This window comes from Fonsecaea nubica (genome assembly GCF_001646965.1).
Source record: "Fonsecaea nubica strain CBS 269.64 chromosome Unknown Scaff37, whole genome shotgun sequence".
NCBI lineage: Eukaryota > Fungi > Ascomycota > Eurotiomycetes > Chaetothyriales > Herpotrichiellaceae > Fonsecaea > Fonsecaea nubica.
This window is the reverse complement of record NW_019173710.1, coordinates 207242-220197: the sequence shown is the minus strand read 5'-3', so window position 1 is coordinate 220197 and position 12956 is coordinate 207242. Positions and strand designations below refer to the sequence as shown.

The 12956-nt window shown below is 53.6% G+C and overlaps 5 protein-coding genes across 5 annotated transcripts; 1 reads left to right on the top strand and 4 right to left on the bottom strand.

The window, feature by feature from the left end:
• Positions 1-1155: 1155 nt before the first annotated feature.
• On the bottom strand, positions 1156-2828 carry AYO20_06097 (hypothetical protein; the record flags this gene model as incomplete). Its single annotated transcript, XM_022644388.1, has 2 exons — positions 1156-2693; positions 2789-2828. The coding sequence occupies 2 exons, from the start codon at positions 2826-2828 to the stop codon at positions 1156-1158; spliced, it is 1578 nt and encodes a 525-aa protein (XP_022499692.1).
• Positions 2829-3246: 418 nt separating this feature from the next.
• AYO20_06096 (hypothetical protein) lies at positions 3247-3654 on the bottom strand (the record flags this gene model as incomplete). Its single annotated transcript, XM_022644387.1, has 1 exon — positions 3247-3654. The coding sequence occupies one exon, from the start codon at positions 3652-3654 to the stop codon at positions 3247-3249; it is 408 nt and encodes a 135-aa protein (XP_022499691.1).
• A 935-nt stretch (positions 3655-4589) lies between these two features.
• On the bottom strand, positions 4590-6991 carry AYO20_06095 (hypothetical protein; the record flags this gene model as incomplete). Its single annotated transcript, XM_022644386.1, has 4 exons — positions 4590-5307; positions 5359-5588; positions 5648-5918; positions 6006-6991. 4 exons carry the CDS (start codon positions 6989-6991, stop codon positions 4590-4592), a joined length of 2205 nt encoding a protein of 734 aa, XP_022499690.1.
• An 882-nt stretch (positions 6992-7873) lies between these two features.
• AYO20_06094 (hypothetical protein) lies at positions 7874-10000 on the top strand (the record flags this gene model as incomplete). The annotated part of the gene is made up of 7 exons (XM_022644385.1): positions 7874-8039; positions 8128-8144; positions 8210-8305; positions 8401-8569; positions 8643-8773; positions 8824-9346; positions 9408-10000. The coding sequence occupies 7 exons, from the start codon at positions 7874-7876 to the stop codon at positions 9998-10000; spliced, it is 1695 nt and encodes a 564-aa protein (XP_022499689.1).
• A 253-nt stretch (positions 10001-10253) lies between these two features.
• Positions 10254-11420, bottom strand: AYO20_06093 (hypothetical protein; the record flags this gene model as incomplete). The annotated part of the gene is made up of 1 exon (XM_022644384.1): positions 10254-11420. The coding sequence occupies one exon, from the start codon at positions 11418-11420 to the stop codon at positions 10254-10256; it is 1167 nt and encodes a 388-aa protein (XP_022499688.1).
• Between the last annotated feature and the right edge of the window lie 1536 nt (positions 11421-12956).

The window sequence follows — 12956 nt, the reverse complement described above, 5'->3', positions numbered from 1 at the left end:
TATATACCTACAGCTATAGCCGAGCCAGCCAGAGCCAGGGGAGGCACAACACCTCCCGTACACAGGCACTGACATGTAAGGGGACTCGCTAAAATACGCACCGGCTCATTGTCCTGAGCCTGAGGACTTTGTATGTCCTCCTCTTTATTTCCTCTATTTTAGGTAGGTTAGAGGAGTACTTAATAACAGGCCGCTGCTCGGATCCTGGACCAGGGCTGCAAACGAGGCCTTGGACTGTCCACCGACAAGTTTAGAAGAAGCAATCGTTGGTCAGACTGTTCAAGGCACATATCACCAATCGGAGACAGGCCCGGACGCAGGCGAATTTCGAGAGCGCCAACGAGTGAACGACACGATAGACGTCTGCTGTCGGTCAGCCTCAAGTGCAGAAGAGGCCCCAGTCTCAATACCCCTTCAGGCTTGCGCTGTCCCTGTCGAACCAAAACGCCCAAGAATGCGCAGATAAAGGGCATAGCCTAGCTAGCCACAGCCTTCGTATGTTCATCGCCCTAGAAGTATTCGCTGTTGTCCTAGCGCATTTATCCATGAGGCTCCGCTGCCGCTGCTCTCCATGCTCGATACCTTGCAGTTCGATGGTGAGGATGGCCATCGCAACCTCCGTACCTCGAGAGCCTTTGAGCGTGCAATCTCAGCATCACCAGTCCCGAGTCGACATTTCTCTCGGCATCAAACAGCCTTGACGTAAGCAACGAGGTACATATGCACATGTCCTCGGTACCTAGTATGTACCTAGTGACATGCAGATGAGCGCCACTCTGGTGGCTGCGGTAACAGCCCTGGTGGCCCCTCTGCCCCTGCTGTCGGCAGCCCGTTTATCGGACTTGACCGCTTCCAGTCCGCTGGATCTCGGATTGGAAGCGACCCGCGTTTCGTGTAACCAGATTCTGTCGTCATGTCATCATGTCATCCAATGGGGCCAGATAGTATTCGCCGTCGTTGCGTGGTGGAGATCTCACAATTTTGCGGATACATCGTCCGCCCTGGAGTGGTGTGGTGAGCAGCGAGCTCGGGAACCCGACGATAAGCCAGAGCGCGCTGAACTGGACAAGTCATCGGGAACTCGCCAAAGCCTTCCATCCAGCAAAATTTATGTGTCATAAATAGAGCTTTTGTCCGAAAAGTCTTGTTACCCAATCAAGACTCCATCTGTGTATCGAAAAATGCGTCGTCGGTGCTAGGGAAGAACGAGTCCATCGCCGTGTCATCATCGGGCAGCTGCTGCTGTGAGAGCATGGGGAATGACCACCGCCGACTGTCGATAGCGTCAGCAGCCTTCAGCAGCGATCCCACAGCCGATTCCAAAATGCCGCTGGCAATTTCCAAGAACTCGGCGCTCTTATTCGAGACCCGCAGCGTCCACCGATATTCCTGCAGCCGCCTCTGGTAGAATTCGGCCTCTTCCTGGCTCACCGATGTGACAAAGCAGAGCCCGGCGAAAGTGCCAATGAGGGCAAAGTTGAACTTGGATGCAAAGTACCAGAACGACTGGAGGTGCTCGGGCTTGAGCCGGTTGAAAAAGTCCATAGCGCTGATCAGCCTGGCCTTGGCCGCCGACCGACATATCTGGATCATATAGGGGTCGGTATTGGGCGAGAGCGAGCGTAGAATCCGTCGGTGCAGGGTGATTTCAGTGGCAAAGTAGGCCAGGTGCAGATAGCCCACCGAACTCAGCTTGCCGACCCTGGTGGCATCCATGCGCAGCGTCTCGGGCATTTCAGTATACCATGATCGCAGCTTGAGTTGGATCGGTTTGGCGCGGTCGAGGATGGCCTTGGTGCTGTCGTACGAGTTCTTAACCTCGAGCTCTGCCCTCAGCGAGTAGAGTTCCTCCAGCACCTCGGCCAGCATCTTAGTTAGAGTGATCATGGCGCTGAACAACGTGCGTCCCTTTTCGACCTCGGTGCTACCGTCCTCCTCGTCCTCGTCCGCGGCGCTTTCGGGAAAATCACTGCTGATCACCGGCTGCACGGCCCAGTTGGTGTTTGAAATGTGAGGCGGCCGTCCGTAGATCAGGGCCGACCATGTGTCCTGCATGAAAAGAGCCCAGCCAAGTCGTTTCCGAAGCCCTTTTTCCCACGACGGTATTCGCCAGTTTGAACAGTCCAGATGTAGGCCTAGATCCTGGCCAATGGCGACAAGCTGGGCCGTCAGCTGCCAGGCCTGATTACTACCCGGTCGTTGGAGCAGGAGAAGCCCTGCCTGGACCGTAGACAACTTTGCTCGATGCGACACATCCTGTAACGTCCGGTACGCGACATCTTCTAGTTCGGCGACGTTGGGCTTTGTCTGCCTCGCGAGCTCGATGCTGTATGACCACCAATTCAACGCCAGGATGTAGACGGCAGCGAGCAAGGGAGGGGAGAACTCCCGATGGGTCCGGCCATACTTCTCCAGATAGACCTTCTTATGCAGTATGGGAAAGGTCGGGTGGACAATCCGAAAGTAGAGCCTTATCAGAGCCTCGCCGTGAGGGGCGACAATGCGCTCGATATTGTCGAGCTCCTCAACCTCCCTAGCATGGTTGGGCGAGTCCGAGTCGGCGTATTGGTGGAAGAATTCATTGGGACCGACTTTGCGAAAGGAGCCCTGGTCGGCGGGACTTTCACCCTTGATGTCGTCGTACAGTCGAAGATCTAACAGTGCAAAGTCATGCTCGTCGGTCGGACCAATATCTACCAAGGAGTTTTAGTGAGATATCTATAACAAAATCGCGGATGGTCCTTCGCTGGGAAGATCACATCACCAATAGAGCAGGACGGCAACCTACATTTTGCATATCTATGATTTTGCAGCCTGTCCATGACCATTGTCAGCTTTCAAAGAAGGGGCGGCGGACAGGTTGGAGAGGAGACCAGGCTCTGGCGGAATAGGAACTTTGCCAAAACCACCATCAACAGCGGTCATACATACCCCAAGGTTTTTTTGAGCAATGACTCGCCCTGCAAGTTTGCATAATCGTCGATGACAGGACCGATTCGAATGGATTCAGCAGATTGCCGTCGTGGGGCATGGCCGTTGCCATCGGAACCTCTGTTATCTATGTCTTAGCCTGGTGGTGATAGGGGATGGATGGGATTGGGGGTGGGAACAAATATGCAAGATCCGGAAAGGAAGTAGCAGTAATCTTGGGTTGGACGAAAGGGAGAGGAGGGGTGGATAATCTCTGTCTCTTTGCGATTGATAAAGCAAGTGGGAAGAAACCGGGGGAACAGGAGGGGGGGGCCCTCACGAGCGTCTTTGCCGAGCTAGGGAAGCAACCGAAGCATTCTCGGAACTGACAGTGCCTCCAGTGACGGTGTTGTGGTTGTTGTAGACGTGGTTATTGTTGGTGTTGTTGTTGTTGGGTTGCTTTCGTCTCCGTGGAGCGGCGTCTTCGATAAAGGTACAGGCCTGCTTGTGGAATTGGCACATCACACACGAGGCAGCATCGGGATTGATGACGCAGCGACTCTTGCGACGTCGACAGCCATCACAAGGTCGATCGGGTCGAACGCCTAGGGGGCTCGGCCCTTCTCCCACGCGAGCAGATGGGGACGATGTCATAGCATTCACACTACCAGGACCAGGACCGGCAAAGGGAGGACTGACACCATTATTATTAGTCGCAGCGTCACCCAACGAAGTAGGCGACATGGTCGAGAGCATGACGATTTAGAGTATCGATCCGGGGGGGGTGTGGTTTGTGAGGGCCCTCTTTCGTCTAGGAAGAAGTGATGGTCTTTATTGGGCAAGGAGAACCCAAGGGATCTTTCAAGGCCAGGAGATCCATATCAGGGATTTGACGATCCTCCTTTTTACTTGTGTTCATGTTATTTTTTAAAATGACATTTTCCAAACTGCTTCTCGGATCGATTGTGTCCCTGAAGGCGCGTCAGGATAAGCTTCTGTTCTCTGGTAGGACTTGTTCGTTGTCTGGCATGCCGGGGGGAAGGTAGAAAACGGGTAAAGGCAAGATCTCGACCGAAAGTTGAGCCTGCGAGGCGGATCCCGGGCGACTAATGGGCGTTGAGGAGATGCGACGACTAGCCCGGTATAGCGAATGGCGCTGCAATTGATTGAGTAAGAAATAATAGACAAGGGGACCCAAGGGGACCCAAGGGGCACGACAAGGCCATCTAGTGTCGGGTTGCGAGGGGAGGTTGAGATAAGGAAGTTGAGGATTCGATTGGCTGAACAAGGGAGCGACAGGGTGATTGAGCGAGCCAACGGCATCCACGGCACCCACGGCACCAGCGGAGAAATTGTCATAAATAATAGTGACTATCGCAGCGTCACCACGGGTCATCATGGACCAATATGGGCCAATATGGGGGCCTCCATGGGGCTTCATGAGCCACTGACCGTGTTGCTGGGCGTGGGACGCAGCTGAAGATGCGCTTTTCAACCTTTTGTTATTGGCATATCGCCATGTCGCATGTGGCTTGCAGCTGGCCTCACCCTCTAATGCAGCAATGCACACGACAGCTCTCTCTCTCTCCCTCTCTCTTTCTCGCGCTCGCTCTCGCTCTCGCTTCTCTCTATCAATACAAATCCAGCTCATCTCGTTCGCTCACACGCCACAAACTGCCCTATCGCGCCGTCGCCTCCTGATAGCGGCTGGCGATATCCAGCACCTCGCTGTCCGAGCAACGGCTGCCCAGCAACGTGATACTGAAGGGCAATCGAGGTCCAGCCTCGCTTTCCTGGTACGTCGAAGATGGCACGGCAATGCCACACATGTCCAACACGTTGGCGAAATGGGTAAAGGTGCCCATCTTCGCGTTCAGCCGGATGGGATCTGCAAGCATTTCCTTGATGGTGGGATGCCACGGCGCCGTGGGCACCACCACGACGTCAAGGCCCGATCGATCTGCAGACCTGAATTGCGACGTGGCTTGTCGCGTGTACAGCGCCTTGGCCTGGAGTTCTCTGAACAACTGCACCGCCGTGCTCTGTCGTGCCACCACCTTCTCGAACAATTCCAGGATGACTGGATGCAGATGCTGCCTGTTCTGCTCCAGGAAATCGTCTGCTAAGCTAGCCAATCGCTCCGAGACGAACGTGCCTTCGTAGAGCAAGTCGCCCGCTTTCTGGAATGGAGTCCAGTCCATGGGTACCAGAGTGCCTCCCATGCCTTGAAGTCGTGAGATGGCCTCATTAAACAGTTTTCGGAAGCTAGGCGAACACACTTCGAGAAGCTCGGGAGGAGGGATTCCAAATCGAAAGGTTTCTCTTTGTGCCCCTACCGAGTTGACGTGTCGTTCAGCCGGAAATCTGTCATGTTCCCCCTCTGTTAGCCCGCATGCCCTGCGACCAAGAACAGTGAAGTCGTTTCTGGTTCTGCATATAGAAACTCACGTATCTCTGGCATAACGATCGTTTTCATCGTATCCCTCGCACACCTGCCACAGCGTGCGTGCGTCTTCGACCGTCCTGGCCGTGAAAGCGATGCAATCAAGCGACAAGCAAGCAGGCGTCACGCCCTCAAAAGACACCAACCCGCGTGTAGGTTTGTATCCCACAACACCGTTGAAGCCAGCTGGCACTCGTCCAGACCCAGCGGTGTCTGTTGCTAGCGAGAAGGTCGCCTGGAAACCACACACTGTCAGTAACACAAGGCCTCCTTCGAGGCAAGCAATCAACCTACCAGATCTGCGCCTACGCTCACACAACTTCCGCTACTACTCCCGCCAGAGATGTGCTCGTCGCTGAAAACGGAGTGTGTGATGCCAAACGGACTTCTGCACCCGCTCAGTCCAGTTGCCAATTGATCCAAGTTGACCTTGCCCAGGTATAGGGCACCTTGTCCCACCACCTTCTGGTAACACGTTGCGGATCTGGTCGCCACGAATGCCAGTGGGGGACAAGCCGTGGTGGTTTCGACTCCTTGGACGTCAATAGAGTCCTTGACCGTGAAACTGTCGAATCAGTTAGCACCAAAGTGCTGTGGGAAACAGAGAACATTGGAGGGACTACTACTCCCCCAATAATCTGGAATTACTTACGGCACACCGAACAATGCCGGGCGCGCATTCTTGTTCGGGTACAGCTCGAGCAGGCGTCGGGCTTGATCCAGCACTGCCTCGCGCGACTCTCGTCGGATCCAGACCGCCCCGTCAATGTGTTCATACTTTTCGATCCGGTCGAACAGCGCATTGACCAGTTCAAGGGGGGACAATCCGCGCTCGTACGAGGCTTGGAGGTCAGCGATCCCGAGCTTCCCATTCCAGGACGGCGGTGTCTGTGGAGGCGTGCTGACTCCTTTGCTCTGACTTTGCCACGGGGAAAGCACGTCCAGAACAGGTTGGAGATCGGCCACAAACCCAAACAGGCCCTGTGACCAGTGTATCATGTCCAGGGAGGCGGTCTTGAAGGCCGCGTTGTAGCCGGCAGTGCTCTGGACGATGCCACAGCACTCGAACCCTCGGTCATTCGCTTCTCTGATGGTGGTTGAGAAGCAGCATTCGGTCGTCACGCCCGAAACGAGAAGGTGAGTGATTCCGTAGGCTTTCAGCTTGTGGAGGATAGGAGTGTTCCAAAAGGACCCCTTGCCGGGCTTGTCAATGACGACCTCGGAAGGTAGTGGCTGCAGCTCGTCGACGATGTCATGCCCGTACTCCCCGCGCACCAAGAGACGGCCCATGTCGCCTTTGTCGCCAATCACTTTCAGATGCTGCGTGTTGGCCGGGGCGGCAGCCTGTCGAACGAGTTTCGACGAAGGACAGTCAGCTAGCGAAGGGACTTGTCCTTCTCTGGTGTGGAAGATGTGCAGGCCAGCATCACGGCATGCGTCCAGTAGTTTCTTCGTCGGAGCAATCGAGGCCTGTACAGCCTCTAGATTCCCGCCTTGGATCTCGCCAAAGCCTCCAGCACAGATGAAGTCGCGCTGCATGTCAATCACCAGCAGCGCGGTGTGCTTGAGAGGGAAGGAAAAGGGGTAGGGCTTTGCCTCGATGGTGAGGAAGCCTTGCTTGTCCTTTGACATACCCATATTTGGTGACTTGACCACTCGCAAAGCGTTACGTTGTCTGTGAACGCTACAAAGAGTCGGGGCTTACAGCTGACGGAGATGTGAGGCTTTATACAAGAAACAACCCCCTCGAGAACATCTGGGCTGAATCAATACTTGTACACAGTATGATGGTGATCATCCGATGTCGTTTAGTCAAGAAAACATCCAGAACGCTCAAGGTCTTGCCAACCACAGCGTGCCAAATCTGGAGGTGGTTGATCCATCGGGGCCATTGAACCAATGCTGTGCTTGTACCTGAGCGCAAGACGAGGCCTTGATAACGGATAAGACCAACGCCGCCGGAAACACCGCAATAGGCTAGCCTAGTATCGGCCGCCGTGTAATATTTCATGCGCCGGCGCCCACTGCGCCATAATTCGCTCTGTGGCCGGCGGCGGTATCGTCACCGCCATACAGCACGTGACCGCAGTATCAGGAGCCTCGCCGCCGGCGCCTTCAGTGGCCGGCGGCTTTATCTAAGTCCAACCCACCCCAAGGCTGCCCCTGTATCTTGAATCTGGGCTTTATCCATGACGCATCCTGACCCCGGATTTGCATCTCTACAGATTTGATGGGTCTGGATGTGCAGATCTGAAGACCTCGGCGGGCCTTCGACTACCATGCCGCGGGGCCTATCTTCCCGTTCCTCCTCGTGGCGCCCTTGTCTCTATCGTGCATGCCCCACTCATCTCTTCTATCCTGCATGTGTCCAGCCTTGGAGTTGAGCTTCTTCAACTCATGAGCTGAAGACCTATATAGATCTCCAGTTCGCCTCCCAGCTGCACCAGAGGATTCCCAACTCTTCAACACTCATTTCTCTGATCCAACTTGGTCGTTGACTTGAATACTCCAACCTGCACCATGGTCAAACTCTCCAAAGACCGCTTCTCCCCGAAGCGCCTTTCGCCCAAGCACATCAAGGCCAAGATTGAGCCTCAGCTGCATTGGAAAGTCCCGATGGAGGAGGGAGTGTACCAAGACAGTCGCTGGTCCAACCCAGATCTCGACCCTGTCAAACCTGAGGATCGTAAGTCCCACCCACCCCCTTTCAACTCTGCAGAGTCGTCGCCCAGAGTTCTGGTCCATTTGATGCCCTGGCTAACTGATAGCTGCAGGTACTTGGGGTGCTGTGGTACGTGCCCTGTCCCTCCCACCGCGATGCAGTCAAGACCCATCAGACTGACCTCCCTTCCATAGGACTATTGGGCATATTGGACCAGTGACATGCTTGCGCCCCCGCTGGCATCCACAGTGTCATCTGTCATGAGCTTGGGTTTTACTGCTCGAGAGACGGTGAGTAAGATCGGTTCTGTACCAGCTTGAGGAAAACACTCGCAGAACTCTGCCCCTTCCAGGAAGTCTTTCGGATGCTGACGGCACACTGGTAGATTCCCATTGTCTTTTGTGGCTTCGCGTTATGCTCAGGAGCATTGACCCTGACGGGGAAGATGGGTGCGCGATATAGCATTCCCTTTCCAGTGCTGGTCCGCTCCATTTTCGGAATGTATGGAAGTTATCCAGTCATTGTTCTCCGGTCCTTCGTGGCCGCCATGTGGAGTAAGGCCAACATCACTTTCTTATACTCTTTGACTCGTGTCGATGTGATTGCCGAGCTGACTTGGGCGAACAGCTGCCATTCTGTGTGTCCAGGCAGGTGACTTTCTCAACAACTGTCTCACAGCGATCTGGCCGAGCTTCGCCAACTTTCCAAATCATCTGCCTGAGAGTGCTGGGATCACTTCGGCTGGACTCCTGTGCTTTGTGAGCATACTGACTGACCGCATGTAAACGGAGGACTGATCATTTCCCAGTTCATTTACTGGATCTTCCAGACGATCTTAGCATGTATGCCCATCAAGAAGCTCCGGATCCTTTTCCTCATCAAGGGTGTTGTCGTTCCGCCGACCTTCCTTGTCCTGTTCTTGTGGGCGGCGATCGTCACAAAGGGAGGCGGGCCCCTTGTGACTGGGCACGCCAAAATCACTTCGACATACATGAACACGGCATATTCCTCACTGACCGGCTTGAATGCAATCATCGGCCTCTTCAGCTCCATGGCCGTCAACTTCCCGGACTTTAGTCGTTTCTCCAAGAACAACCTCAAAGGGTACAACCAATTCTTTGCACTGCCAGTCATCGGCACGTTGGGAGCCTTGACCCCCATCTTCGTCACCTCAGCCCACAGCTACCTGTGGGGCGAGTTCGAGTGGTATATGCCTGCTGTCATTGCCAAATTCGACTCGCGTGCCGCCAAGTTCTTCACCGCGTTCAGCTTCATGTTGGCCACAATCGGTAACCAGATTGCTGCTGGGACATATCCGTTCTCCAATGATAGTGAGTGTTTGCTGGTCGTTGATATGAAAAAGTCGAGCCGTCAGAACTAACCGGATGCAAGTTTCTGGTCTTTGCCCCAAGTACATTAACATCTTCCGTGCCACTTTGATCATCTCCGTTTTCTGTGTAGTGTCGAATCCATGGCAGATCATCAAAAACGCGGCCGGCTTGCTGGCTTTCTTGTCCGGTTACAGCATGTTCATGGGAGCCATTTGCGGGACGATGTGTAGTCACTACTACCTCATCGTCAACAAGAAGCTCAATATTCACGAGATGTACAACGGCCATGGCATCTACCGATACTCCAAGGTCGGCATCAATTGGAGAGCCTATGCGTCCTTCTTCACAGCCGTTGCACCGCTCCTGCCAGGTTTTTGTAAGAGTATCGACGCAAACCTCGACGTTGGAGGTGCTTGGAAGATCTATACCTTCTCCTGCATCTATGGATTCACCGTTTCCGGCCTCGTTTACTACCTCATCTGCACTTACGTCTCGAGCGTGGGTGTTGCGAAGATTGATGAGGCGGTCTATCCACCATCGAAGTCACAAGCAACGGATGTGGAAGTGGGAGTCGCTCCATCGGAGGAAGATTCAATCGAGGAGAAGGCTGGTGTTGCCGTGTCGATCGGGGCAAAGGAATTTGGGCCTCAGTGAAGGAGTGGCAGTGAGCGGAAGCGTAGGATTTGGTCTAGATTGATACCTAGCAAAATCGTCGTGCTTGTTGAAAGACAGTGGCGAGTGGAGGAGCTGAGGAACACAATACCCAGATAGTATGCTCACGAAGCCTTTCCTAGTGTTTTGAAATACCACAGATATGCCTGCAACATGGTCCATTTTCCCTTTTGACTGGTCAGCCACATCCTGAGAGTACAGTAGGAACCAGAGCATAGGTCGAAATCTTCCAATCCTATCGGTAATATTCCTTTGTGGTTCGTTTGATCACTTCAGTGTCGTAGTCCGAGTAGCTCGAGCGGTCATCATCACGGTGGTGACGATGGTGGTGTCGGCCTCGAGAGTGGCTCCTCTGAGGAGGATACCGGGGCTGTTGGTCATCTTCATATTCATATTGTCGCATTGTTTCCTCTGTATATGTCCGTCGCTCATCATCCTCTTCCTCGTGCTCATGGACTCTCGGGTCACTCCTCTGAGGACCGTATCTCACTCGGGAGCGGCTTCGGCTCCTGTTTCGGCGAGTGTAACCCGCCGCATAGAGACCGTCCTCAAACTCTCCATTACCAACGAGATAGCGACCAGCCAGGTGTGCCTCGGCCCCGGGTCTTTCGTGCTTGCTTTCACTAGCATCGTGGTGACTGATTTGATCTCTGTAAAATCCTACACTGTGTTCGCTGCGTCGTCCCGCGAGAGAGGGTGGAGAATTATTGCCGCCGCGCATTGCACTCTTGAGTCGTTTCGGTGGAGCAATATCGTCGACATAAGCGTCCGAAGTGCGCCCTCGGCGGCTGTAGCGACCGTCGTCGTCGATTTCTTCCGTAACCTGAACATCCTTGTAACGAACATCTCTCACTGTTCTATCACGACCTCCACCTCGAATGTTCTCATACATAAACACATCATCAACCTTCTTGGAGGTCGTCAATGGTGGATCGGCATATCTTGAGCGTGGAGTTTGGTCATAACCCCTCGAGTCGACATCAACCAGATAGCCGCGGGAGCGTCCGCCATCAAGATCGACGACGTAAGTTCCATCATCTCTCCGCTGGGGTCGCAGAACCTCATACTCGTATCGACCATGATCATGGGGTCGATCAATAATCACAGCATTGGAACGTTTGACATATGATTCGGAGTTTCTATCGCGGCCGACTTCGTAAGTTGTCCTTGTCGCACCTGCTGGTGGGGGCAATTGAGTGCGTATGTCACTGGTCCTTGATCTTCTATCAACCTCAATGCGGTCATCACGATAGTCTCGTGAGTATGACTTTTCAACACGATACTCATCATTGTAGTCATATTCCCGCCTTGGCTTCCGGGTGGGGACCCGGTCATCGATTTCATCTCTGGTTCGGCTGGCGTACACGACTTTATAGGAGCGGTCATCTCCCCGTGTAGACATTGTGAATAAGTTTCGGGACAAGTTCTGAGTCAATGGACGGACTCAAGCACAACGATAGAGTAAACTGCATTGAGCTGAAAAAAAATCTCTTCGGACACCGCATCGGTTCAGAGCCCAGCAGATTGCTTTTTTCGCCCAGCGCTCCCCCGAAAAAGCGCGTGGAATCTGAATGGCTCAGTGGACAGGGCCAGCCTAGGCACCAAGTGGTGTGCGGGTGATGGGAGTTGGTTGGGAGGTGTGACAATTGGCGATGCTGAGTGAACTTGCGGTGACTGGTGATGGCTGGTGCTGGCTGCGTCCTCCAGCTGACGTCATCCGCTGGTGGTCTGAGAACTGGCCTCGCTTGCTCGACCTGTTGCCTTGTTTGTGCAATCACCGATCCAAGCAACCGAAAAGGTCAACTGCTGCAAGGTGTGGCTGCTACTTCGACAAAATGTGTTGTACAAAACACGACCACTGTTGTGCACAAGCCGAGATCGTTCAATTGGGTTTGAATCGGGTCATTCTGGCGATATATCTTCCTTGGCACCCTTCTACCCCTGAAACAAAAGCCCCTGAATGAATATGAGAAACTGATTCGACGACCAGGCCTTGCGATTTGCCTTGTACCCCTGGTCGACTTCATCCCCGTATACTCAATGTGGCCAGCAAGCTGCCTGATTGAGGTAGTTCACATCTAGCAAAAGGCGTTCAGCTCAAGAAAGACGTTACAATGTCAAAGAGAGAGGATTCGAACCACACGCGAACAGGTGTGTGATCGAGAATTTGTGCCATCTGAGAGGCATGCAGTCAGCAGTGGAAGATGCCCCAGCATATTTGCATGCGAGGTATCGTCATGTTCCTTCCAAGTGGGGAGAGCGATTGGTCTGCTCTAGGAAGTTCCTTGCCTTGCTAATGATTGGGTGGTGTTTGGTACCTCTCGCAAAGAAAACGGAACGAGATAGCAGAGAAAGACCCCATCACGACTATGGGTCGACCTGGGTTCGAGGAGTGGTCCAGATGATGAGTTTATGTTCTCTCCCTATGAGAATCTGTGGTAGGAATACAAGGGTTGTGGATAAGGGTCGAGAGCATCCAAGCCAGGAAGGAGATCACACACAGTTCAATGACCAAATGATGAATTGACTACCGTGACGGCGGTGCCTCTTGCGCCGCATTCTCGAATAGTATGTAACAGAGGTCTGTTCGTACAAGAGAGCAGCAAAGCTGCTAGACCTTCGAACCCCATTGCCCCCCATGTTCACTGTCATATCTCAACAAGCAACATGCACCCCTGCAACGACAAATTTCAAGCAGGAGTTTCAATATCATATGGAGTGGAAGGTCCTAAAGGTATCTTTATCCCCGGCGCGGGATCCTCCAGCTGAGAGTCTTTGGGCTAGACAACACCCTGCCCAAAGTCCATAGATCCGGCTAGTCTTCTGATACGCATGGTAGACAAACCACAGGCGCTGTTGTACGGGAATTCCCCGACAGAAGTATCCCACCCCAAAGAGCCACATGTGAGTCCATCGTCCCCAACCACCATTGTGAAGA